General features: G+C 31.0%; 1 protein-coding gene across 1 annotated transcript in view; it reads left to right on the top strand.

Annotated features, from left to right (window-relative positions):
* LOC132929276 (AT-rich interactive domain-containing protein 3A-like) overlaps nt 1–26,053 on the top strand; it is an 81,819-nt gene that overhangs the window by 33,106 nt on the left and 22,660 nt on the right. The window contains exon 4 of the mRNA XM_060994519.1: nt 9,379–9,451. Coding sequence (XP_060850502.1) covers nt 9,379–9,451 — 73 coding nt within the window. The remainder of the gene's footprint in view (nt 1–9,378; nt 9,452–26,053) is intronic.

Below are 26,053 nucleotides of genomic sequence, written 5' to 3'. Positions count from 1 at the left end.
TGCATATTATACATTGTATACGACGATATTTTTCGTAATAATGGGTAATAATAATAATAATAATAATAATAATGTGTCATTGCAGCGGCGTGCACATTATTATATTGAGTCGTTCGCGTGGGTAATTTAAACAGAAATTCCTCGACAAATGTTAACAAATAAGTATTTACGCAATTAATCTGATAGGTGATAAAATTTTAAGATACATCATTAAACCGTTTGTTAGGTATATACTGAAATGTGCGTTGAAACTGCGCCGCGCCACCTGCTGTTAAAACCGTCGAGTTTAAAACGGTCATTAAAATCTTATGTAAATCATATACCGATGTCGTTAGAAATATTACACACGTTGCGCTATAACTTTGTATAGTGTACCTATTATAGTCATCGACAAACGTATAAAGATGCACGGCACAATATATTATTATAAAATCACCGTCTTTATCGTAATATATATATTATTACATATCATACTATTATATAGTAGCAGTAGTGTAGGCAGTAGCCGTTTAACACGAATGTTTTTTTTTTTTTTTCAATTGTCGATTTTGGAAAACGCATATCGTATATTTGTCTGCTATTAGATCGGTATATTGCACTATACAGACAGTAAGACTTTCTGTCCGTCCATACATTATTTTGTGATTAGTATTTTTGAAAAAATATTATTATAGGGTACGAAAGTGCTGTATTAATTTTACTATAATTATGAGTTATCTATACCTACAGGTTATTAAACATTCATGTTATAGTTATTTTATTATATAAATGTTCAACATTTCTCTGTTTTGAAAATGTATAGTAAAAAAGTTTTTTTTTATTTAAAACTATCTAAAATGATTTGTAAATTTATATTTTTTCTATAATATTTTATGATGGGAGGAGTGTTCGGGGGGTGATCTTTAGAAATTCAAATTGGAACCTATGCTTATGTTTATGTTATATAATGTGGGTAATTTTTTCATACATTTTAGTAATTAAACAATATAATTAATGCAAAACTTTATGCTTGAGAGCGATTTAAAACTTTTAGAATTTCAACCACACGAGTGATGCCACCATATTTAGTTACTATTATTTGCCGGTATATGATTAAAATGCATTTTCTAAAAAGTGTACTGCTCTCAAAAGAGTTGAGCATAAATTATTGTGGTTCAACCACTAAAATGTATTGAAAAAAATATCCCTAGATTAAGTTTGCTAAAAAAATATTGTTTCCTATTTGAATTTTTAAAGTTAACCCCATCACTCCCAAAAAAAAAAAAAAAAACAAAAATAAATTAAAATAAATATATACATATAATTTAAAAATAATTTTAGATGCTTTTAAAAAAAAAAAACTTTGGCTGTAATAACATGCATTTTGAATTATTCTGCCTATCTTCACTTAAAAATAAAACCAGTGTTTATATGGTTAATATATTATGATATATACATATATATACCTATATTAAAAGTGAAAATATTAATTTCTAGTTTTAACTAATAGTTATATATTATACGTAGCCAAAAAGTGGCTAGTAGAGCATAATATTTATTTAGTAAGCGGGTTGTATAACAAATATAAAAATATAATGGCAGTCACTATGCTAATTATTAAAAAAAAAAATAGATAAAACTATAAAAGTTTCTTTATTCCGTTATTTTAATTATAGTTAAATATCGTAAGTTATTCCGAGCTAGTTTTGAATTTTATGCATAACAAGTGTTGCCCCTAATAATAAGAATGATCGGCCAAGGACCTGCAGTTATACCAAAAATAAAACATCAGTAAAAAAATTACGAATATATGCGTATATTTTATATTATGTGCTTTACTACTGCAATGCATAATTATTTGCGATAATTATATGCTAGTGATATTATTTAGCAGTCGATAGACATTAAGTATTGGTAGAAAATATACTTTTACTAAGCATATCAAAAAATATCATTCACACCATTAAAAGTCTTGAAAAACCATAAACACTATTTAACTGCTGTAAAACGTTTGATTATATAATGGTATTGGTGTATAATATAACAGTGATAATTCCTTGTACATCCAAAGCGCTGTAAACATTAATTAATTATTAACAATATACCCTGGTATTGACCGAATAAAAATGTATTCTTTGAATTATAATTACAATAATATGATAGATATGCATTTAAATAAATCATAATCTCGTAGTATTGAAAAATGTATATATTATATATCATATTATAGTGTATGCTGCATCACGTGACAAAATTGTATATTACAAAATATGTTCGTTCATACAATAATAGTACTTATAAATTAGTTATTACACGATTGCAACTAATGATGTTTAAATTTAAATAATTCGATTGTGTACATAAAGGTCCTAGATAATTTGGATTGAACAGCACAGTTTGAGAACCGCTGTTATACGAGTACATGATGGTATATACAAACAAATATAAACGATAAATTTTTATGTTCTATCAGGCATAAACTGATTCTTGTATAATTACTTTGTATATATATATGACTTTTATAATATAAACGCATACATATTTTACACAAAAATAGTGTAATTTATTTGTTAATTTTTATTTAAAAACAATTTAACTATTACGAAACAATTCAAACATATGTGCTGAAGTATACATTTAAAAATGTTAAAAATAACTTTTTTTTAATTAGAACGTAAAACAGTTTTTTTATTTGACTATATCATTTAAATGTTAAAAAAAAAAAAATCAAGTACTAAATATTATTTATTAATATTATATAATTTTCGATAAAGACAGTCGACGCAATTGCTGCAATAAAAATACACTGATATGGTGGTGAGGTAAATTATCTTTTATCTTTTTTTATATACATTGCGTGTAAGTACATTGGAATTCGGGACAACAGATATTTTTTTCTCGTGATGATATTAAACTATAATTAATTATGATTATAGCTCCTATACCTACTTATCCAGTATCGAAAGATTCGATCGTTTCCTCGCATGTGAACCTAAACGCAATTCAAATTCATGCCAGTGTAATAATATTGCAGTTTTTGTTTTTAGTTCACTGCCGGAAATGACCTCTGCAGTTTCGCCACCAATGCCTGGTGATTTTTACGTATTTGTTGGTTAATTTTTTTTCCTACGTGTGTTTGAGGTGAAGTTTATGCCAGATTTCCAAATAACAAACAAGGCGGTGAAATGGGCAAAATGTTAATTTTTGTCTGCGACCGAAACCGATCGGCTGTCGCGTGTGGGTACGGAAATACGTGATTTAAATTAAGCCGCCGTTATTATATGCATCGTCGTCGTCATTGTAGCGCATAATGCATAATATATTACAATATGTACATAATATACACCACATCGTCGCATATAATATTTATAGGTATAAAGTACTATTATTATATTATGTTATTATGACTGTGTCCATGCGTATAAAATCAGATAATTTTTCTTTTCTAAACTATTAAGTATCAATAGGCAGTAGGCACCCACCAGTCACCCACTATATGATAGTGGATTGGGTATAGCATTTAGCATTTAGTATATATTTGATCATAGATTAAATTACTCTTTAAATTTTTCGTATATCCCTGAAAGTAACATCTGAAACTTTCCTAAAATTTTGATTAGTAGTTTTTGATTTAAATGATTTAATACATCTACAGTACTACGAACATTTTATTGTGCATTTAAATAACAAAAAATTAGTTGAATATAATTTTCTCTTATTTATTTAAAAAAAAAACCTCATACTATCGCATGGGAGGTCTGCAGCTAATATATAACAATTTTTTTTTTAAATTTATTTCCATAACCAATGGCAATCCAGAAAACTATAAATGAACAAAAAAATTATTAAATTATCGTGAGCAAAAACGAAATTCACAAGTGAGCTTGATACTATAGTAATACTTCAGCGATTTAAAAAATAGAAGACTCGTAACACCTACCAATTCTCACTGAATCTATTATGAATATATTTGATTTTTAAAATCATGTCACATTTATATATCTTAGCGAAAAATTTGAAATCAATTTTACATTATTGGGTTTGAAGAGTTACTACTCCTGAACCCACTCTATTAGTGCCACTGGCCACTGGAAAAACGCACTGATAGTCACTATTTACCACACACGGGTATCACGTCTGGTCGATTTATATAATGTATTACAATTTATTTAATTCAAAGGTTTCGTGAAAAATCCGTAAACCAATTCGACTGAACTTGGAACACGCGTGACGCCGGCGTTAGGTATAATGTAATATAACGTTTTAAGTGTATGCAAATATATTTTGCGCGTGTGTACAGCAGAAAACTAATTGCCGTATATACTTATACGACTATATTACGAATACAATATTATAATTTCTAATCCGATCGCACGCGGGTGATGGATGCCAGCTGTTTCGACGCGTTAAATTCCATTACAACGACGACGGTAGCAAAATTACTGTAAATTACACAGCTGATATCGCGTGCGAGTCAAACGCATTTTAATGTCCATCGCATATAATAATAGTATAATAATAATAATAATAATAATAATATAATAATATTCGAATAAAATACGATTATACATACCGGATTGACGAGATTCCGTCAACGGACGATTGAAATTTTGTTCATATAATAATAATGCGAAGAAACACTTTATATATTTCGTCCCAATTTCTCGACATAAAGATACCAACCAATATAATAGTATGTATTTATGTTCACACGAACGTATATACGTTTATATGGTGTGTGTGTGTGTGTGTGTGTACAGCATACACATAGGTACATATCTAAATAATATTTTAATATTCGATCGCACGAAGACTCGCATGCACGATAGGCCGACACACACACACACACACACACACACGAATATTATAAATATTATACAGTGATTATAAACAAATACGATATTCAAAGTGCCGAATATAATATAATATCATAATATGTTTATGCGATCGGAGATCGACCCGGACGCGTCCCGACGAGTTGGCGGATGGATGAAAAATAAAAAAAAAAACAGAAAACCACGTATAGGTACGTATATCGTTTGTACGCGCCGCAGAACGGTGCGATAATCATAATACAATACTATAATAATAATAATAATAATACGATCATAAATTGTTATTATTCTCTTAGCCGTCCGTGGCAAAACTTCAGACGAATCCGCACTGCGCGCAGCACGCCGTCCGGCGGACACGACGCCGCGGACCGGTCGCCGTGCGATATAACAAAATATAACAATAATATATATATACAGAGATTCGTCAGCGAACGGGCCGAACGGGAGTAGTATAGGTATATTGTACGCGTGTGTTTTGTATATGTGTGTGTATAATATTATTATCGTATCATTGTTGTTAATTCATATCGCGTGTCAACACGCCACACATAGGTACGTGCGCGCGCGTGTGTGTGTGTGTATAATAATAATATAAGCGTTATATACCTATATATATATATATAAGTCGTGTTTATTATATATTACGTGTATCTATATAATAGTGTATACGCTTGTTTCGTCGGCACCGCGGGGATCGAGCGTCGGGCGACCTCTTTCCGCGTCCGCGTTTCTCCGCCACCGCTCACACCCCCTTATCGCGCCGAACCACCCCGCCTCGATCGTCGGTTTTGCTTTTATTACGTGTCCGAGATAATAATACGAGTGGTGTAAACCCGTGACCCCACGATGTGCACTGTGTATTATATCACAATATATAGTGTAGGTATATAATAGGTATACTGTGCGGCGGGGGCGTGTTTTAATATTGTCCACCCGCCACCGCCGCCGATACTTATACATATTACACGTGAAAAATAGTCTATATTTATATCTAATAATTGAGTCGTGCGCGGTGCAAATCGAACGCGTATAGATATATATATATTATGTGTTTTGCCGGCGGTGGAGGGAAATATTGTTATGACGGTGCGGCGGCGGCGATGCAGTCGGTTCCGCGTTAAGTCGTAAAAACCGGAAATGAAAAGTGCTCAGTGTGCAATGTTGCTGCTGCTGCTGCATGTACGCCGCAGTAGAAAGAGCTGGAAATCGGTGAGAGTCGGGTACAGCTGTAGACGGTATTGCGCATCGTCCCACTCACCTATATCATCACCACCCCTCCCCCCACCCGAAAACCGTACACGTCAAATATTTAGCCCTTATACGTTCGTTATTTCATTCGCAGGTCTTACATCATAAACACGCCGTTCCTTCTATATAAACAATACAGAGTTTAATAAACATTTCCGTCTAAAGTCAATAAACGAAAACGAAAAACAGATAATATAGTGAATATTGGCACTTGATCGTGCAGTATATTATAATGGTTTAAGCATAATATTATATTACGTATTGAATATCTATAGTAAAACTTAGGTCTAAATTGAGGGATTTAAACGCGTGTCGCATTCGAATGGCTATAGCTTAAACAGGATGATATACACATTACAGCACAATATTATAGCAAATTATAGTATTATACGTCACTACTGAAGCGTCAGTTGCATCTTGCAACTGATGATACAGATGTGGTCGTTATATTATTATAATAATATAATGTTGTGACGTGATCGGTGTACAGGATGATCTACATCCGGCATCGATATAGTGTGCATATATATCATGAATGTGTATATCCATCACCTCTGAAACGTCATCTGCTTACACTCTGTAAACCATATTGTATACCACTGCAGTAGGCTGCGAACACCTACTTTTTTCGTCTCATATTGATGAAACAATTCGTATTTATTTGTCAATTATACAAATACACATATTATAATTAATTTAATTATGACTACGACGTCATCGTGATATTTATTATTTGTATGCATAATAATCGCATGTTAAGCACAAGCAAAAAAATATATTCAGCTAAAAATATCCAAAATCATTGTAATAATGTAGAAAAAAAATCCATCGTTAATTCTGCCGTAATACACAGAGATTAAGTTGTATTCCTCCGAATCGTTACTGTGATTTTGAATCTGTAATACTGTGTAACGGGTAACTTTTATTAATCTAACCGAAAAAAAATTTACTTTATAATGTATATGAACTATAATAGATATTTATTTATTTAATCTGCAATATGTAATAGTATACTTTTATATACTCTATATTCAATAAACCATGTTATAATATTATTCACTTAAAACCGATTATTGAGTTTATGTGTCGTGACTCGTGGCTTGTGTGTATTATCGTTATTTCACGTTAATTGGAAAAGACGTCGTTAGTTCGTTAATGCCTATATTATATATTATTATTTTGTATTGTAAATTAAAAATATATACCAAAGCACGAAACACATTTCGTCATACATCGGTGAAATCAACGAGTGTGTTTTATTCAAATTATCATCGTAACTCGTAAACATGTTTAAATTAAAAGCTTTTAAAATATTCTATGATTTGGTTACCTCCGATGTTAATAACCTTAAAAACACGTCACAGTCAATTTGTTCCCGAAAACACACCTTATAGTAATTACTAGTTATATCTATACGACGCATTATTTTATTCAGTTAATCCCATTATCATTATATATTATTGTACGTACCTACATATTTCGTATTTGAAATATATTTACATATATAACACACACTATACAAAACGCATAATTTCATATGCACGACAATAACAATTAAAATGTATTACTAGCTATGTTCGTTTTTTAACGTGTAGGTAAGGTACCTACACAAAAACAGTAAAAGGTTGTTGGTTTTTTTTTTTTTTTGGAAAACATCTACTCCATAATTCGTAATAAATAATAATAATCCTCTTCGAGTGACAATTAGTGTGTACCTACACTATATACTCGTTAATAAATCTGTTCAAGTTATCATCTAGCTAACCGCGGATTCGGTCGATGTTCGTCAGACTCTATTGGTGTAAAAACTTTAAACGATCTTCAAAACGCGTATAAAAATATACGCACGCACACTCGTATACGCATTTAATCCCGTAGATCGGAGAGCTACCGTGTTACGAGACGTATTCTATTATTCATATACACATAATATAGGGTCGTGTCCTGACCGGTTCTCAAACGCACTACTATATAATATACACGATGTTGCCCGTTAATGAGAAACACTATATTATATTAAATGATATACGCTCATCATAATAATATGTTTTCACCCCTCGCGTCATTGTCATTCGTCTCGGCGTAGTATATTTTTATGTTCATTTTTTTCCATATACATATATAGTATAGTATACGCCGTTGTGTTGACGGTTTTTTTCTTCTAGTTGTTTATATTTTTATCATTTTTAGATGCGTTTTGATGCATTATAATAGTGCCTAAACAACAAGCGAATTAAAATAATCACACGTATTAATGACAAGAAAGAATTACCGAGAAAACAATAAGGTGTTAAATGAACGATTTGTTGAAGTTGAATGATAATTATTGTTTTGCAAAAAAAAAACGATCACACGTTGAAATAAATACGAGTACTCATTAATATATTATGATTTGTATCCATAGGTATATACTAATATAATATGAACGCATATACCAATATATTATTATTGTCGAGTTACCTAATAACAAGATAGATGTCGAATAGGTATGCACTCTGCACGAAAAAAGGGTACCTATATTGCATTGCGCAGTGGAACGATGAGTATATTTTGTAATAAACGCAGCCGGGGACGGGGGAACAATGATTTATACAACGGCGTGAACGAAAATACATAGGCATCTAATTAATTAGACATCCAGTGGAACGCTCGACTGTTCACGTAGACGTATATACCGGTCAAACTTTTGGACTCGGGTGTCTAATTTGTTTACAATAATGACTTGCGACCGATGGGAAAACAAATAGTATTAGTATTAGCACCGGCCGACCGACTATTTGAAATACTTCGAGGTTAGAAAAAAAGCATTACAGTTTATCATCCGAAACGTCTGTAAATTAAACATAACCGGTAGGTAGAGAAGTGTTGATGTATTAGTGTAATATTATTACTATATTATTACTATACTGTACATGGGAATAATGTGCATGGGAACAATTATTATTGATCGTTATTTTATAATCTATGTAAATTTACAAATTATAATATAAATTAAAAATATTCTAATAGCATTTAACTAAAAACGTTAAACTTTAATTAACGGTCGACTAAAATAAATAAATGTTCAAAATTATTATACATACATTATATAATATATATATAGTACACAAAAAACCTAATGTTTATCATCCATTAAAATCGAATAGCGCTCGACTTTATTCATCTTACTATACAATCGAATAAGGAAAAAACTATTGAAAAATTATAAAATATTTGTCCTATAAAGGTGTACAATAATGGTGTTGGTATTGTATGTACAACTAAAAATGATTATACTTCTTATTACAGTGGAAGTAATTTTTTATTTGTTTTTCAGTTATATTCGGCGGGCAGCGAATCCGACAGACGGACCTTTCTAGACTCGCTGTTTAGTTTTATGCAAGAACAAGGTAAGTGCCTAAGAAAAAAAGGCTTCTATTTATTATTCATAGTTTTTACTTAATTGATTGATATAATATTTTCTCGTCATTTTCCGCATTCGGTATACATATTATAACTATTTATCAGGATTTAAAGTTATATATCTATAAGAACCAAAAAAAAAAAAATGGTTTCTACATTATTTTATTATTATTATTATTTTAATAGCATTACAATTCGTGGAAAATAGAATATATTATATTGCGTATATCCACTGCCATCTAACGTAGTAATGTATATGCACGTCGACAACCATCGCATATTCCGTCATGTCTCTGGTGGTGGGGTATAGGCGAGCTGCGTATAGCTTATATAGGTACTCGAGCTATACCTAAACTGTATAATAACGTCCAGGTTATCGACCGTTGAAATTGTATACGTTTTATATTGAATTTCAATCGATTCTAATCTTAGCTAATGTATATATATATACCTACCATTACCTATAATCAGACGAATCGTAAAATCTAAACTAGAAATGCAAAGAAAAAAAAGTTCTCCCTGCAAAATGTTTCTTTTCTGCAATTTATCTCGTAATGGAATATCGAAAAACAAATAACTTGGTAACTGCAGAAAAAATAATATTGTATTATATACATTTCACAACTGCATCATTACAGTTGGACGTTGATTGCCAATACTGAATCGATCGACAGTTACACGATTTTAACAATGTCCGTAATACAAACAAATTCTATATTGTAGTCAAAACTTAGTGAACTTGTGTAGGCATACGATACAATTTTAATATTATTTTTATCGATAAAACTCAGCAGGTGGGGTGTATAATGAACGCAGGCTTGTCGATTGTATTGTTCTTAAAAAAAAAAAATACGATAACCACGAAAGACGCAATGACGGTGATTTAATTTCGTAGGTTTTGCAAATGGTGGGCACCAAATATTTATGCAATTATAAATTATTACACACACCTATAATACTGTAATATAGTATAATAATGAACGTTGTTATTGGAAATAATTGTTTAAAACTACCTATTATATAGATTCGATTACAATATAATTATTATACGTATATCAATAAAATTACGACGACAATTTGAAAACAATTAAAGCCATTTAGGTCTAAAAATTACATCGGATAATTATTTTACTGAACGTCTGTATTTAACAAACGGTTAAATTTCGTATAATATTATGTATATTTTTAAAAATTATCATCGATTATCAGAGAATATTGTATTGTTTTGTCGATCGAAAAATTATACGTTACAATTTTGTTTATAGTTACAAAAAAAACAACCATAGGTATTATTTATTTTATAATAATATTTAAAACATATGGATAATGGCAATGTCAAAATTTAGGATCGCTAAAACACAAACAATGCAATTCAATAAAATTACCATATCTATTTATAGCTTATACTGCTCAAATATTTAGTATATCAATTGTTGAAGACCTTAATGAAAAGTTCATTTCATATTATTGTATAAATAATAAATATATAATACCTACGTTAATGTGGACATCACTATACTATAGAGTATAGATGTGACACCTGATATAACATTTTATACATTTTTATTATACTTTTTTCGGAAAATCGACTTTTTAATATCAATTATCTTGTAATTTTGTTGGATGGAAGCTACGGAACAGATGTTTTATACAGTATACATGTACATATTATACGATAAACTACTTCACATTTTAAACGTCAGTATGGTTTTTTTATACGGTCTGAATTATTATGTTTACCATAAACTCAAACATAATGTAGGGAGAAAAGTAACAAAATACGGACGATTCAAAGACACACTGCGACGGTGTCGTTATAAACACGTCGGCCGCGGTGGAGGAGGCGCTAAATAATAGTGTATTATATTATATATTATATTATACTATACAAAATAAAAATGATTACATTTTTATAGCCAAATAAAAAAAGCAACACGCAATGAAATATCGATTTCTCGAAACGTGTTTCATTGTGAATAGATGTTTTAATATGCAATACGGAAATTTACTAACTATAAACGACGAGTCTATAAAATAATTTTGAATAATTCGGAACTCGGCTTTGAAAATCAAACAAAATCGTACGCCATAGTAAATTATGTCATTAAAAATTTATATACATATTATATATTATATTATTATTATTACGTTGAATGAGCAATAAAAATAATAATATTAGATTTCTAAAAATTAAATAAAAACTACTATTGTAATACTTTTAGAACCAACCGAATTTTTATGCTACTACAATGACTCTCGTTTCTGAATATAAAATCTGTTTTTAAATATTAATTTTTCTTTATGGTACCTACTTAAAAGTTCAGTTCTGTATTATTATAGACTTTTAGTACGCATTTTTTTTTTACAATATTTATGTTATTTGATTATGTTTAAGAATATAGTAGTATAATTGATATAATTAGGTATATGATGGAAAAAACACAGAAAATATAATATTGTCTTGAATAATATAATGTAATGCACAATTTTAGCTGTAAACGTTAATTTCAGTCCCAACCGAGTCATGCATTGCATTTGTACCAATACACTTAGCGGGACTTCAACGTATACGGAAGTACTCGTATACATAACGGAAAATTAACGACAGTTGTGTCATTGGGCTTAGACATTTAATATATTAATAAGACTTAAGTCAGTTGATTTGATTAAAATACTGTTTTCTATACAACCACAGTGGTATTACAAATTTGTCAACTCATAATTTTGCGTCTATACTGTATATGTCTTAGGGATAAGAGAAAAAGAAGTATAGGTATAAGACAAACGCGTTCAGAAAAGTAAAAAAAAATTAATTTTTATTTGTATGTTAATTATTCAAAACAAATGGTGTATGTATTTGTGTGTGTGTGTGTGTGTGTGTGTATAATATATATAATATGTCTATATATTTTTCTGTAAACTTCGGATCGTGGCTGTCATTGTGTGACGCATATTTGTAATGAAAACTATCGGCGTCGTATATCATTATATTTACTATAAAAACGTATATTAGGTATATATTATGTTTTATATTATAATGACGCTAATGAACTAAAAAATACATTTACATACTGTATGTGTAGCAATTGCGAAACATCATTAGAGAACATTTGTCGTTATTATAGGATTTCCGCTGCTTATATTATTATAATATCATAGTCGATAGAAATAATAAATTCGAGAGTGCCGACAATACATTGTGCATTATGTATTTGATATTTCCGTGTTATAATGTCTATAGGTATGTTAATATGTAAACATAATTTTGTTCTTCTATTCCGAAAAACGATCGTTTTATAATGAACTATTTTTTTCTTTTCTCTCTGCAACAACGACGATAGCGATGGTGACAACGTGGCGCATTTCAAGTTCCAGTTTGTTAGTGGGAAAGGGCGCGTGGAGAAATAATTCTTTTTTTTCTCATACGATTTCGGTGTGTTTGACAAATAACGATTCCAGTGTCCGCGCCCTACACACCAACACCATTATTATACTCAGTGCACACTGCTGTTACTAAATTATAAACGTACTTAAAAATAATAATAACTCCATCGTAAACGGATCTAGTCGAAGGCGTTTTAACAGAAAGTAGATTTGTCAAAATCGCTCTTACGTGTATAATACATTAATACAGTATGTAATGTATAACTGTACACGAATAGTTATACTAGTTCGTCGACGTTTATTTCTTGTTCGCCTTCGTATGTGGCAAGAGCTTTGACTAAATTGTATTTCCCCCCGTTAATTTCAGTTTCTATTTGATCGATCCCGTACAACAAGTATTGTTGTATACCTGAACAACAGACAACAGACGAATTCAGTTGCCTATATGATCATATCCAGAATAATATTATTTGTATTTTAAATATGTCTCAAGAATGTAATAGTAAACTGATCAGTCCACAAAGTCCAAATAATCTTTATAAATAGCACTATTGATAAAAATTTAAGGTACATATCTTGTTTGACCATTATGGTACATGGTTTATATAAAGGTATCTGGTACCTAGTACTACTTACATATTGCTAAATCCTAACTATTTAATTATAAATACTGTGTACATAAATTGATATATCTTATAGTATTATATTGTTATAATATTATAATCTAAAAATTTAATTATGTGAAACATGATATCGAAAATCGAGACATTTGATAACAAGTTATTAATATCGGCAAATTAAAAACAAATATCATGTACCTATACTGTAGGTATGTAACATATCTAAATATCACGGGCAGAGAGAAAAACTTAACATTTAAAATTCCGTAGACTTATTGCATGTCCTACATTATTCGATCTAAATTAAATGTGTAGTTAAGTATATAAATATTTGAGTATCGTAAATATAATGTATAAATTATATACCTATAGAGTATAGATCAATAATATAAAAAAATTTAATTTTAATTATTCTATTTTAATTCAAAATCAAATATTTATATATATTAGCCATAAAATAGTATACATTATTTAGTATAATTACAATGGTACTTGGTAGCACATTATTTATAGCCTTATGAAATTTAAATTTTTTTATCAACATTTGTAATTTCCGCGAGGTACACTACAGGGGTTACAGAGTTTTAAAATATCATATACTTTGCGGTTTACATATATAGTTGAATATTGTGCAATGATCGTGACAGGCAGACAAGTTATTAATTGCATTATCATATGGAAGATTTATGGATATTGTATATGTGTTTAATATTATTAATTATTAACATAATAACATATTATTGTATATTGTTTTGTCGAATGTTATATAACGAATTTGGTAAAAATACAGTATACTCCACATATTGTGACTATAGTGCAGTGTATATAATATAATAATATATGCGGTCACGCAGCGTGGCACATATTGCACTGCAGTTTAAAACCGCAGTTGACGGGCGTGCGAGCATTAATGAGCAGTTATATTATATATGTTATAGGTACGTATTTACGTCGTACAATGTACTTTTCATTTTCTCAAACTCGAATATTTATTACAAATTATAAGATACGCACAGTAAACTCTTAATTTTCTATACGCCCGGAAGTGGATCAATATAGCACGCGCAGGAAAACGAACGAATATAAGTAATTTTGTTTCAAAACCTGCAGCTGTTGTACCTACATATTGTGCGTCGTAAAATATTTTGCAAATATATACGAACAAGGTTCATCCCACTGGAAATGTCATTGATCATGAGCATATATTTTATAATAGTTATGTATTACTATAATGTAATCAGTATTTTTTCACGATTTTATAGTCATTATACTTATATAAATACCTTCTTCTCGCGGACGACGCGATGACGACGTGAAAATAGTATGATCGAGAATCGAACGGATGCGAAGAAAAAGGCTGGCAATGGCCAAGATTTCCTACTTAGATTCACTGACCACTGACCAATGACCGACGATAGATAATATTGTAGCTTTACTCAATTGTAATTATATATACTTACCACATTTACGATATGGACAGTGGTCACTGTCATAAAAACGAGTTTTCACTATACTAAGTCGTGTAGAATTATTGGATATACGAGTCAAACAGATCACCGCGCAACGCGATTTCTTGAAAAATATTTTATACCTATTTGTGATATTGGTTAAATCAGTTGATTGATTCTCGACGGTTATCGATCTATTTGATTATTTGATTGTTTTCCGTTCACCACGGTCTTTCGAGAATCTTATACGCATATGTGACGAAATTCCGGTAGACGAATTTTGTTTAAATTTTATACTTACTCGCTTGAAGGTGAAATAATTTTTGATTCTCATCACTTTTGGTCTGACGAATCTGTTTCTTATATTATACGAATCGAGGGCGGCTAGTTGTTGCAAGATATAAAACAGTCGTCTATATCTATTGCTTATTGCTTATATTATATATACTAATCGTATAGTATTTATATGATTATATACTCGTAGATAAAGAAAATTCTGACGAAGACGTCTTGGTCGCTATAGTTACTATAAATTATGTCGGTGTAGGTAGGTCAGTACATACCTATACGTACGAGTATTTCGATGTCAGCGGTCATATTTCGCAATTAAATCGTGTGTCGTAACGCAATACCTACTTTAAAAATATTAATATATTAAACGGACGTGACAAATGTCGCGAACAATGTGCAGCATACACACACACACACACACACACTCACTGCATTGGTCACCACCGTTTATCTCGTTATATTATATTATGTAGGTAAACGTAATCTCGACTGGCCGGGCACGTGACGTATATAAATAACGAAAATAGCCGCCATTTTGTTGTCGACTGTGAATATTGAGGTTTTATTTTGCACGCGCGATTTTTATTATATTTTATTTACTGTTCTTATACATCGTTGCGCGAACGCACGCGCAGCACTTATCACGCCATTTGCTCAGACGCCTGCAATGTACCATTATATTATATATATATATACGAGAGAAACAACTTTTTCTTCGAAATTAACTACCTACGGCGTCGTCATTATTGTTATTATGATTATTATCAAGTCTATATTTTATTGCCACAATATCTCGCAGATATATTAATAGTAGAACGACTAATAAGCAATTTAATTTTTAGTTACTTCTAGAAAAGCATGGCCTTCGAATTTGCTATCTCAATATTTTATAACAATTTTTTAACAAAAAAAATCACAAATGTGCCCCAATAATAATAATAATAATAAAACTACATAGTCTAAAGTTATAGTACATTATTTTGATGTTAACATATTATTATCGCGGGTGCCAAAAATAACCTTTAAATATTTTTATTTCGAGGTTAACTATATGTAGGTAGTTGTCTCATTATTTTATTAGTTTTTTGTTTCATTTACCACCCGCATTCTCGCGACGTTTACTCGTAAAACATATTATTCCATATCGCCATTATAAAAACCATGAGATGTACAACTACTACAACTTATATTATATATACCTATATATAGGTATATAATATATAAGTATGTTTAATACTATTAAACAGCCGGATACACGATACATTATACTTTATACAGGATACGCGATACTGGACTCATATAGGTATACATACTCTAAAGGGGTTTTATACCTTGATCAATTTTACACGCGACATCGTCGTTGAATATCTAAATTATTTTACATTTCAAGTAAAAAAAAAACAGTCATATTTAACACATACAACCACGTACTTATAATTTATATCTATACCGTTTATATAGTTTACAATAATCTACTATTGAACGTTACGAAAAATCAACAGTATAATATTTCATGTTCTATGTAAAAATAAAACTGTATCCATAACAGTATTGTAATGTTCATATTATATCGACCGATTGCTTCTTCAGTTCGAATACAATGATACACAATGTTCAAAGAGAAAAATAAAAAGGTAAATTAACCACCATTTTATGTGCCAGCACCAATATAGTATAAGATAATACTGTTAAAGTTTAACTTATTAACTATACTTAATATTAATAAAATATTAGCACCATGCAATTCATTTTTAACTATAAAATATGGCGTATATCGACAAATTTTTAACAGAAATTTAAATCGAATTTAAAATACTTAATAATAACTTTAATCTATGATCTTGAGTTGTTTTTATAGACATATCCATATAGATTTTTATAATACAATAATAGGTATATTGGTATATATTATACTATATAGTTTTTTTTTTTTAAATTAATTAAAGTTGATATATTTTAGCTTTAAAGTACTTTGTTCACATAATAGCAGTGATCTGAACGACACTATTGTGAGTTTTATTTATTATTTAGTAAACCTTTGCATATTCTATAATAATATTATATACATATATCATATACGTTTTCTAGTGTCAATGGACCGTCGTAAAAAAATTCATCAGGGACGCGCACGTAATAATAACGATAAAAAATAATAATAATAATAACAACGAAAATAAAAAAATTATAGAATAGAATAATATTTCTTTGGTCTGCGTAAAATCCATCAAATCTCTACTATATATAATCGTTTACGCGCTGTCGTTTACGACAATCCGAATCAACAATATACGCAGGTACTTATACTGGATCTTAGCTGGCTGTACGGGACAGGCCAAACTATAGGTACTGATATATTATATGTGGTAGATTATTATATGAACATAATAATATATATTTGTATATAATATGTGCTATATGTATAGATACTCTGGTAATCATATTTTTATGGTTTTGGGCATGACGCGCTCTGGCTCTCGGCCGGTATATTATACCCGTGCGGCTGGAGACTTAAACGACACCTCTCAGTAATCTAAAACTATAACATAACATCGTTGCTTATAGTTGTGTTATTGATGATGATAATAATAATAATAATAATAGAAGCAGAGGCATTACTAAATAATATTATTATACTCGTAATATTGTTATTATTATGTGTTGTGCGTTTAATAGCGGACGATAAAAATACTAAAAACTAGTCCGTCCGACGACGACGAACCATTAAAATATCGTTTAACTGCATGGTAACCGAAACGCTCGTACTTATAATATAATATAAAAAAAAATAATATTGTTAACGCCGAACCGCATTGTAGAGATACTCATTGGAGCACTCGAACGTATATTACACGATCAAATATAAGAGTATATACCTATATACGTTATGCACGTATAATATTTCTGTATTTTGTAACACTTACTGACTACTGTATTAAAATATAATATTAAATATAAGTTTACATTCGAAGTCCGGGGACGAAATATATCTAAGTGTATAGTATATGTTACGGGTATAATAAGGTACAGAAGCAAAAAAGTATTACACACATAAATCGGGTGATTTAAACCTTTTTCATATTATAAACTGTGTAATGTACACGTAACTTAGTTTATATCATACATTTTACATACATATATTAATCAATCGATTTATACATTAGCTGGCACGCTGTGGATTAAGTAATCGTTTTATTATAAACCTTTAAATTGATTATGCATAATCACATGTTATTGGTACAATACGACCAATGCACCATCAATTCAAATAGTTATAATTTACAAATAATCAAAAGATCATATAACATTATATTCTAGTGATAAAAATAAAACCTACTAAATCCCAAATAAAAAATATTTATTAGAATTCTATTAAATTAATTTATTTATATTACAAACATTGAATAATTGTATTATTTAATCAAAATTTAAAAATAAAATACGCAATTATATTTTATTAAAACAAAATATCATTTGAGCTTTGGTGACATTTATAATTTTAGAATATTCCCCAGTTTTTTATTTACAATTATTTGATAAACATTTACTTTTACATAACATTTTTTTCTTCATTTTATATCCGGATAATGTATATATTATTCGACTTTCGTTCTTATTACACAATCGTGCTGCTAAATGGGAAAATCGTACGTATCGTAAATCATCACCGACCTTAACAAAAATACATATAAACTACAGAGTAAACCATCACGTTTTCCCAATATAAGAGCTCACAAAGAAAAACCAGAAAACACGATTGCAAACCTCTTATAATGCATTCATGTGCAATATTATAATACTTAGATTATACATTAATATCATCTGGTCGTTTAGATGAGTGACATGTATATAATAATAATAATAATAATAAATCTTGCTCAAACTCGATATTATATATTTTATAATTCTCATAATATGTCTTATTCTTATATATATATATATAATATGTATACAAGTGTAACGTATACGACGGACTTCGATGTCACCGTCTTGGTTGTAACGATCGAAAACATAGTAGCGGGTGCGTATGTGTGTAATACCTACATATACATATATAATATTATACTTGTGTATTTTTGAAGGGAAAATAACTTTAAACTGCCGTATTATATATTAAACCCACATAATAAACTGCAGGGAAAAAACGAAAAAATGACGACAATGACGACGCATGTTTAATATATAGGGCGGCGTATATGGTGTGATATACATATAATGCGTGTATTATATAAGGCATACTATACATTTAGGTATAGCCGGTCGAATTTTACGACTACCCCTGAGGGCAAATAATATATTATTATTATAAAAATCCGATGCGGCACGCGGTATCGTATGACACGCACCGCTGTGGCTGCATCGGCAAAAACACATGGCCGACAGATTTTTGGGACATTTTTATATATACATTATACATATTATATATTGTACGCCCGGTGAAACTGTGTGTGTGTGAGTGTGCTTATATGTACATTTGTAGAATAATATTAAAGTGCAAAATACGCACCCAGACAGCAGACCGATATACATATATATATATATATATTTATAAACATATTCGGGAACCCTAATCCTATATATATATATATATATATATGTATGTATAATTAACTTCTGTCTAGCATCGGGCGATATAAAATCACGGACATGTGTGTGCTCTTTTGGTGGTGTATAATATACAGAGCGATTTTGTAGTCCGATTGGTTTCTTTTGAGAATTCACGAAACGAAAACGTATAATCACAATTTATAATTTACTGCGGTAGGTATGTATTCCGCTGCGCCGCGGATGGCATGCATATTATGTAGAACGCATCTGCGATATCTCAATTAGTTCGTTATTTCAAGTAATCATGTCTGCCCTATCAAAGACCGCGATTCATGTTGTGAAACCCGATATTTCAAATTTTTCGATACATCTTTGCTCTTGAGACATTATATATGCTTCTTTCATATAATAAACTTATTCCTGCATTGACCTCGTAAAAAAAATATCTAAAATAGTATTATACTATATAGTATATCTCTACAGAATAGCATAATAATATGCCAAAATTATATATTTATACCTACTCATGAAGCAAAACTTTCGTTACATTCACGCTTTATTGTTTTTATGAACGTAGTCCGATATAGTGCGGTGATTTCGTTCAGCTGATCTGATTATGATAATATTATAATAGTTTTAAGTACATTCGATGCACTCACGCACTTGTAGAGGTGTGAAAATCCGTTCAACTCTCTTGAATATATTTAATGCTAAACCGGGGAACCTATGTCTTTTGACGGAAGCCAACGGGTTGAACGGCACTGCTTAATAAAAAATAATCCTAATTTAAAGTCGAACCTTAAACTCGGGGTCGAATCGATTTACGCGGCACCGAAATACTGTCGCGAAGGTTTTGAGCGTATTTTGGCGTCCTAGACCGCTCTGTATACACATGACGCGCACCACCGTGCATAAGCGCATAATATATTATGTACGTGTGTAGTTTAATATATGATATATACACACACACACACACATATATATATATATACAACGGGAACATGTTTTGATACCCTCATTAGCCAAAGGGGCTCTGTTGTTTCCGGCCCACGCCGTATTCGCGCATATAAGGGTTTTTAATTATCCTGGAAAATAATAATATGTGGCCGAGTCTGCAGTGTGCAGTGGAGGTTGGCGTATATAATATTGTATGGTATATATATATATATGTATGCGATGAGAAGAGAAAAAAGCGACTGGGCTGGTCTATAAAATTTCCGCAACCCATTAACATTCCTTTTGATAAATAACGTATGATTTCGTTTTAATGACGTCTCAATTGTTGTATAGACACGTAGTCTAGCCGCGTATATATTATAATATATAAACACAGCCGTCTGCTGCGACTCGTTTCAGTCGTTAATATGAAATTATTATATTTCATATATTATGACCGATGTATTTATATGTTTAGGTAATGCATTTTATACTGCGCGATACGTGCTCACTAACGAATAACGATCGATTGTGTTCGTGCATTTTAATCGAACCTATATTTTATCGTAAATATTATATCGCATAGTTTTATAATATTATTAATAATTATTATATCGTTGTAAATGAACGTTTTTAGTCTGCCTGCATATTGTGTGAACCCGGTTCCGGGTATAAACCGTATACGCGAGTCGAGTGTAAAACGTACATCCCGGAACCGTGAGTAATATTATTCAAAGTTTATCGTCTATACGTGTGGAGGGAGGTTTATTTTAACTACACATTATTGACGGAGCGCTTACACAGACACGAACCGTCGATACCGTGACGTAGACTTCGCATAATGTCATAAGGACAATATTATTATCTCACCACGTGGATGCGTTTTGTGATGAAACATTTTCTGCGTGTGAATCCTAAAGTCATGTATCGGGCAGATCGAACAATCTTTGCAGCTTATACTCCGCTAAATTTGTAAATTGTCTCATATATTAAAATTATATAATCATATAAAGTTTCAATATTTTAAATTAAATTTAAACTAAGTAACTACTGTTGTGTTTAATAAGGTAAGTAACAGCATATCAAACACAAGTGGTCGTAGATGATAGCAATAAAATAATATCAAAATATGAAGAGAATATGTCTCAAAACAAACAACGAAAAAAATATGTTTTAATAATAATAATTTGAATGATTCATAATAAACGATAAAAGTACAAAACTGATAATTTTCTTGAATATCAAAGTCAAATGAATGTCAAAATGAATAAAATGATATCGTTGACACGTTATTATTTCCAAATTATTTTTTTATTATAAAAAAAGAGGAATAGTCGAATGAGTTTCATTGGACGCTGCTTTATAAAATCAACATATTATGGCTCATCACTATATACGTATTTTTATACGCCTAATATTATTAAGTAATAATAAATCATATGCATCACGCATTCACGCAATGATTGCCTGATTAAACGCTTACGAGTATACAGTAAGTATACAGTCAAACACTTGGAGTTTTAGAAGGGGTTGAAAAGAAGTCCGAATACATATATTTAAGTGTAACGAACTTTAAACCCAAAGTCTCAACCTGCACAGTGATGTATAAATCATGTTATTTTTAAGCCAATCATCATGTAATAATTAAAACACCAAGTACCTATTACAGTTTTATAATTGAATAACGATTCAACTTTCCACTGCTTCAAGTTCCATCAACGGGTTCAACAAGTCAATAATCATGTTTTTACGTCATACATCACTTGCACTTATTGTAAAAACTTAATAACAATAAATTGTGTAATGTTATTCTTAATACTAGCTGACCCAGTAAACGTGGTTTTCAGAGTGATTCAGAGTATTGTTATCATCAGTACTTAGCGTACATGTCAAATGTCAGTAAATACACGCATATGGTTGCGAGTTCATACAAAAATTGAAAAATTCCATTGGAAAAAGCACTTTCAGTTTTTCATGAATTTTTCAATTTTCTGGACAACTTTTTCGATTTTTCTTTCCGTAAAAATGTTATTTGTACCATTATGAACATTAAAAAAAAAAAAAAACAAGTCCAATCGATCTATCCTTTTTTAAGCTATGCACTCACCAACGTACAGCATTTCATTTTTATATTTTTAATAATATGTATAGATAAATGTAAAAAAAATAATAATAGGTACTGCAGCTGATACTGCTACAATATTATATCGGAAATGCGATATTAAGTTTGGTATAAAGTTCCTACCTACTGTTTAAATGTTATTTTACTAAAAATTCGTATTATATAGACGCATAAAATTAATTATAGCTTAGTAATTAAGTGGTACTCAATATTAGAGCTTAGTAATGATTATAATATTCAATAGGTATCGGTTTAATATGCTTAAATTATTTTTAGAAAGTGTTCCCTTTTTGGTCAGGTAAAATTATGGTCACACTAGGGCTTCACCACCCCGCACACCGAACGAGTGTAATAACAATAATCCTAGTATGCGGTGTATAATATTATATAGGTGTACGATTTTACGCGGGACACTCGACTTATTCCTACCCCGCGCCTGGCCACCACCGTGCGCGGACCACCTCGCCGCGCCGTACACAAAGGCGCCGCGCCACGAGATCAATCACGCCACACACGCGGCGATATTTACACGTACATATTATAATATTATTATATCACATACATATTATAGTACTATATACGATCGTAAGGCACATACGGTATATAAGGGCGGTGGTACGTCAAAGAGCACCAACAATTGTAAATATTGATAGACTGAAAACGCACACACTCGTATTATATATTATATACACACAATAATATATATATATATACCTATTTAGGTACGTGTATGTACGGGTTTATATAGTGAAGGTGTACTTCGTATACTCGTACACACACACACATATATACGTATATGTATAATATTATGTAATAATTACGCGTGTGATCGTGTGTGTGTGTGTGTGTGTGTGTGTGTGTGTGTGTGTTTTCTGTGCAAGTCGGATGACGTCCTATAATAGTGAGAGACCGATGTAGTGAGTTGTTTTTATTGTGCGATGTGTGTGTGTGTGTGTGCGTGTGTGTGTGTGTGTGTGGTATTAATAATAAAATATTAAAACGGACTGAAAAACGACTCGCGCCTCCCCGATAATAGTTCGCGGCCGACGACGGAAAGGGGGGGTGCAGGCATATATTATTATTGCCGTGGCGGTCAGCGGTGCGGGAGGCGGCGGCGGTGGCGTGCGCGACAAACAACACAATACTTGGCTTAATGACCCGGCCTAGCCCTCCGAGCTCGGCATTCGAAACAATCACGTACGATTTTTTTATAATAACACCGTCCAGTATTATTTACGTACGTAAATACAATATTATTATACACGCCGACAACGCGGTTATAATATTATTATAATACGACTACGCTATACGGTTCCCAGAAGTCGTGTGTGTGTGTGTGTGTGTGTGTGTGTGTGTGTGTGTGTATCGTTGTACATAATATTAATAATATTATACGGACAAGCCTTCGTCGTAAACGCCTTTTCCTATACGGAACGGAACACATATTTATATAATAATATAGACTACATTTTATTATTATATAGGTGGTTGCAATGGCAATTTTTTATTATTTTTTTTTTTCGTATAAAATATACGTTCCTATCGTCGTCGTATCGACGATCGCGTGACGGAATATCGTCTTTCACGTCCGTCCGTCACGTCTTGCGGCGCACACGTCGCAGGAAAATCACGCCGTTCGCTTTTGCACCCGCGTCGTCGCGTATCGACGACGATGATGTCGTTTCCGCTGCAGCTGTTCGACCGCGGCGACGAACCGACCGACGCTCGACGGGCTCAAGTCATCGGACGATCACACCGATTTGCCGAATAATGAGCTTTTGCTTCTAAACACGCACTGGTCCGCGGTCTGATCTAAATATTACGATAAAGCTCGATTCCTGCACAACTATATAATATAGTGTACGTCTTGATGAATGTACTCGGACAATCGTCAAATTACACGAATACATAATATTTAAGTAAACCATTCCTACCAATCGTGAATTTCGTGGATAAAATATAGTATATAATATACACTACGACTCGTGTAAATTTATTACCGATAATCCGCAGGAAGGTGGCGAAAAACATAAATACCAAATATTAGTGACCTATAATAAGTATACACTGTTTCCGCACCACACAAGCGAATTTCAACAAATACACGAGTCGTGGGAACCCGGCTCAATGATTTAATATTATACGATGTTTGTTTGGTTTCCATTCGTTATATTATTATATTCATTTTTATAATATATACTACACGTTTCTAAGGTTATATTTATGACTAAATAACTCGAGTTAATTTAGCAAAGTTGTATTTTAATCACGGATAAAATTATTTTGTATAAATGATATATCAATTTACTCGCATAATAATATCATATAAAAAGAACCATAATATTAATATATTAAAATAATATGTAAAAAGCGTATTTCACGGTAGTTAAAAATTTGATTGACATTCGTTTTCGTGTTTTGCACTTGGACTAAATTATAGACGTGCGTAATATAATTATGTTACATTAATCAACTGGTCTAATTTTAGGCGTTTATTTATACGTTACATATATAATATAATATGTTTTATGTTATACTTATTACAATGCGGCCTCAGTGCTACCACGCGTAAAAGTATTTGTATATAAATATATAATATACGACGTTTAACATACGTATTCAATTAATGTTTTTTTTTTTATAATACACCAAGGTCGTGAGTTTTCGTCATAATATCGTGTTGGGTAAAAAAAAATATCGTTTTGTAAAAGTTACCTATAGGTATTATTTTATCGCACACCTATATAGTATTAAATTTATGTCTGACATAATAATAATAACAAAACTATGTGCGTTTAGAAAAAGGATTTTTTTCTTTTTTATAAACGACTACTGCAGTAATCCTTATCTTGATTCGTTATGTATTTTTCCTCTTTATTGTTCGTATTTATACGCGTTTCGTTATTATTTTTATTCTTTTACCGTGTGGTCTATTGGATTTTTCACGATTTTAACAATTATTTTTGTGCATTCGTGTACTACACATCAACTACGATATTTATATTTATATATAATAATAATAATAATACAGTACAACATAAATACAAACCATATTATATACATAATAATATATGGACATTTTGTTATGGGTACTATGATATGCGGCGGTGGTTAGAGGGCGGAATCACGAGTAACCGAATAATATAAATTCTAATGGAACGAGTCTAATTTTTTATTACATTATACACTAGTCCTACCGTACGCGCATCGCGTGGTGGTTAACTATATATACATAATAATAAA

This window comes from Rhopalosiphum padi, chromosome 4 (genome assembly GCF_020882245.1).
Source record: "Rhopalosiphum padi isolate XX-2018 chromosome 4, ASM2088224v1, whole genome shotgun sequence".
Classification (NCBI taxonomy): Eukaryota; Metazoa; Arthropoda; class Insecta; order Hemiptera; family Aphididae; genus Rhopalosiphum; species Rhopalosiphum padi.
Note: the sequence above shows the minus strand (reverse complement) of the source record. Positions and strands in the feature narration are given on the sequence as shown.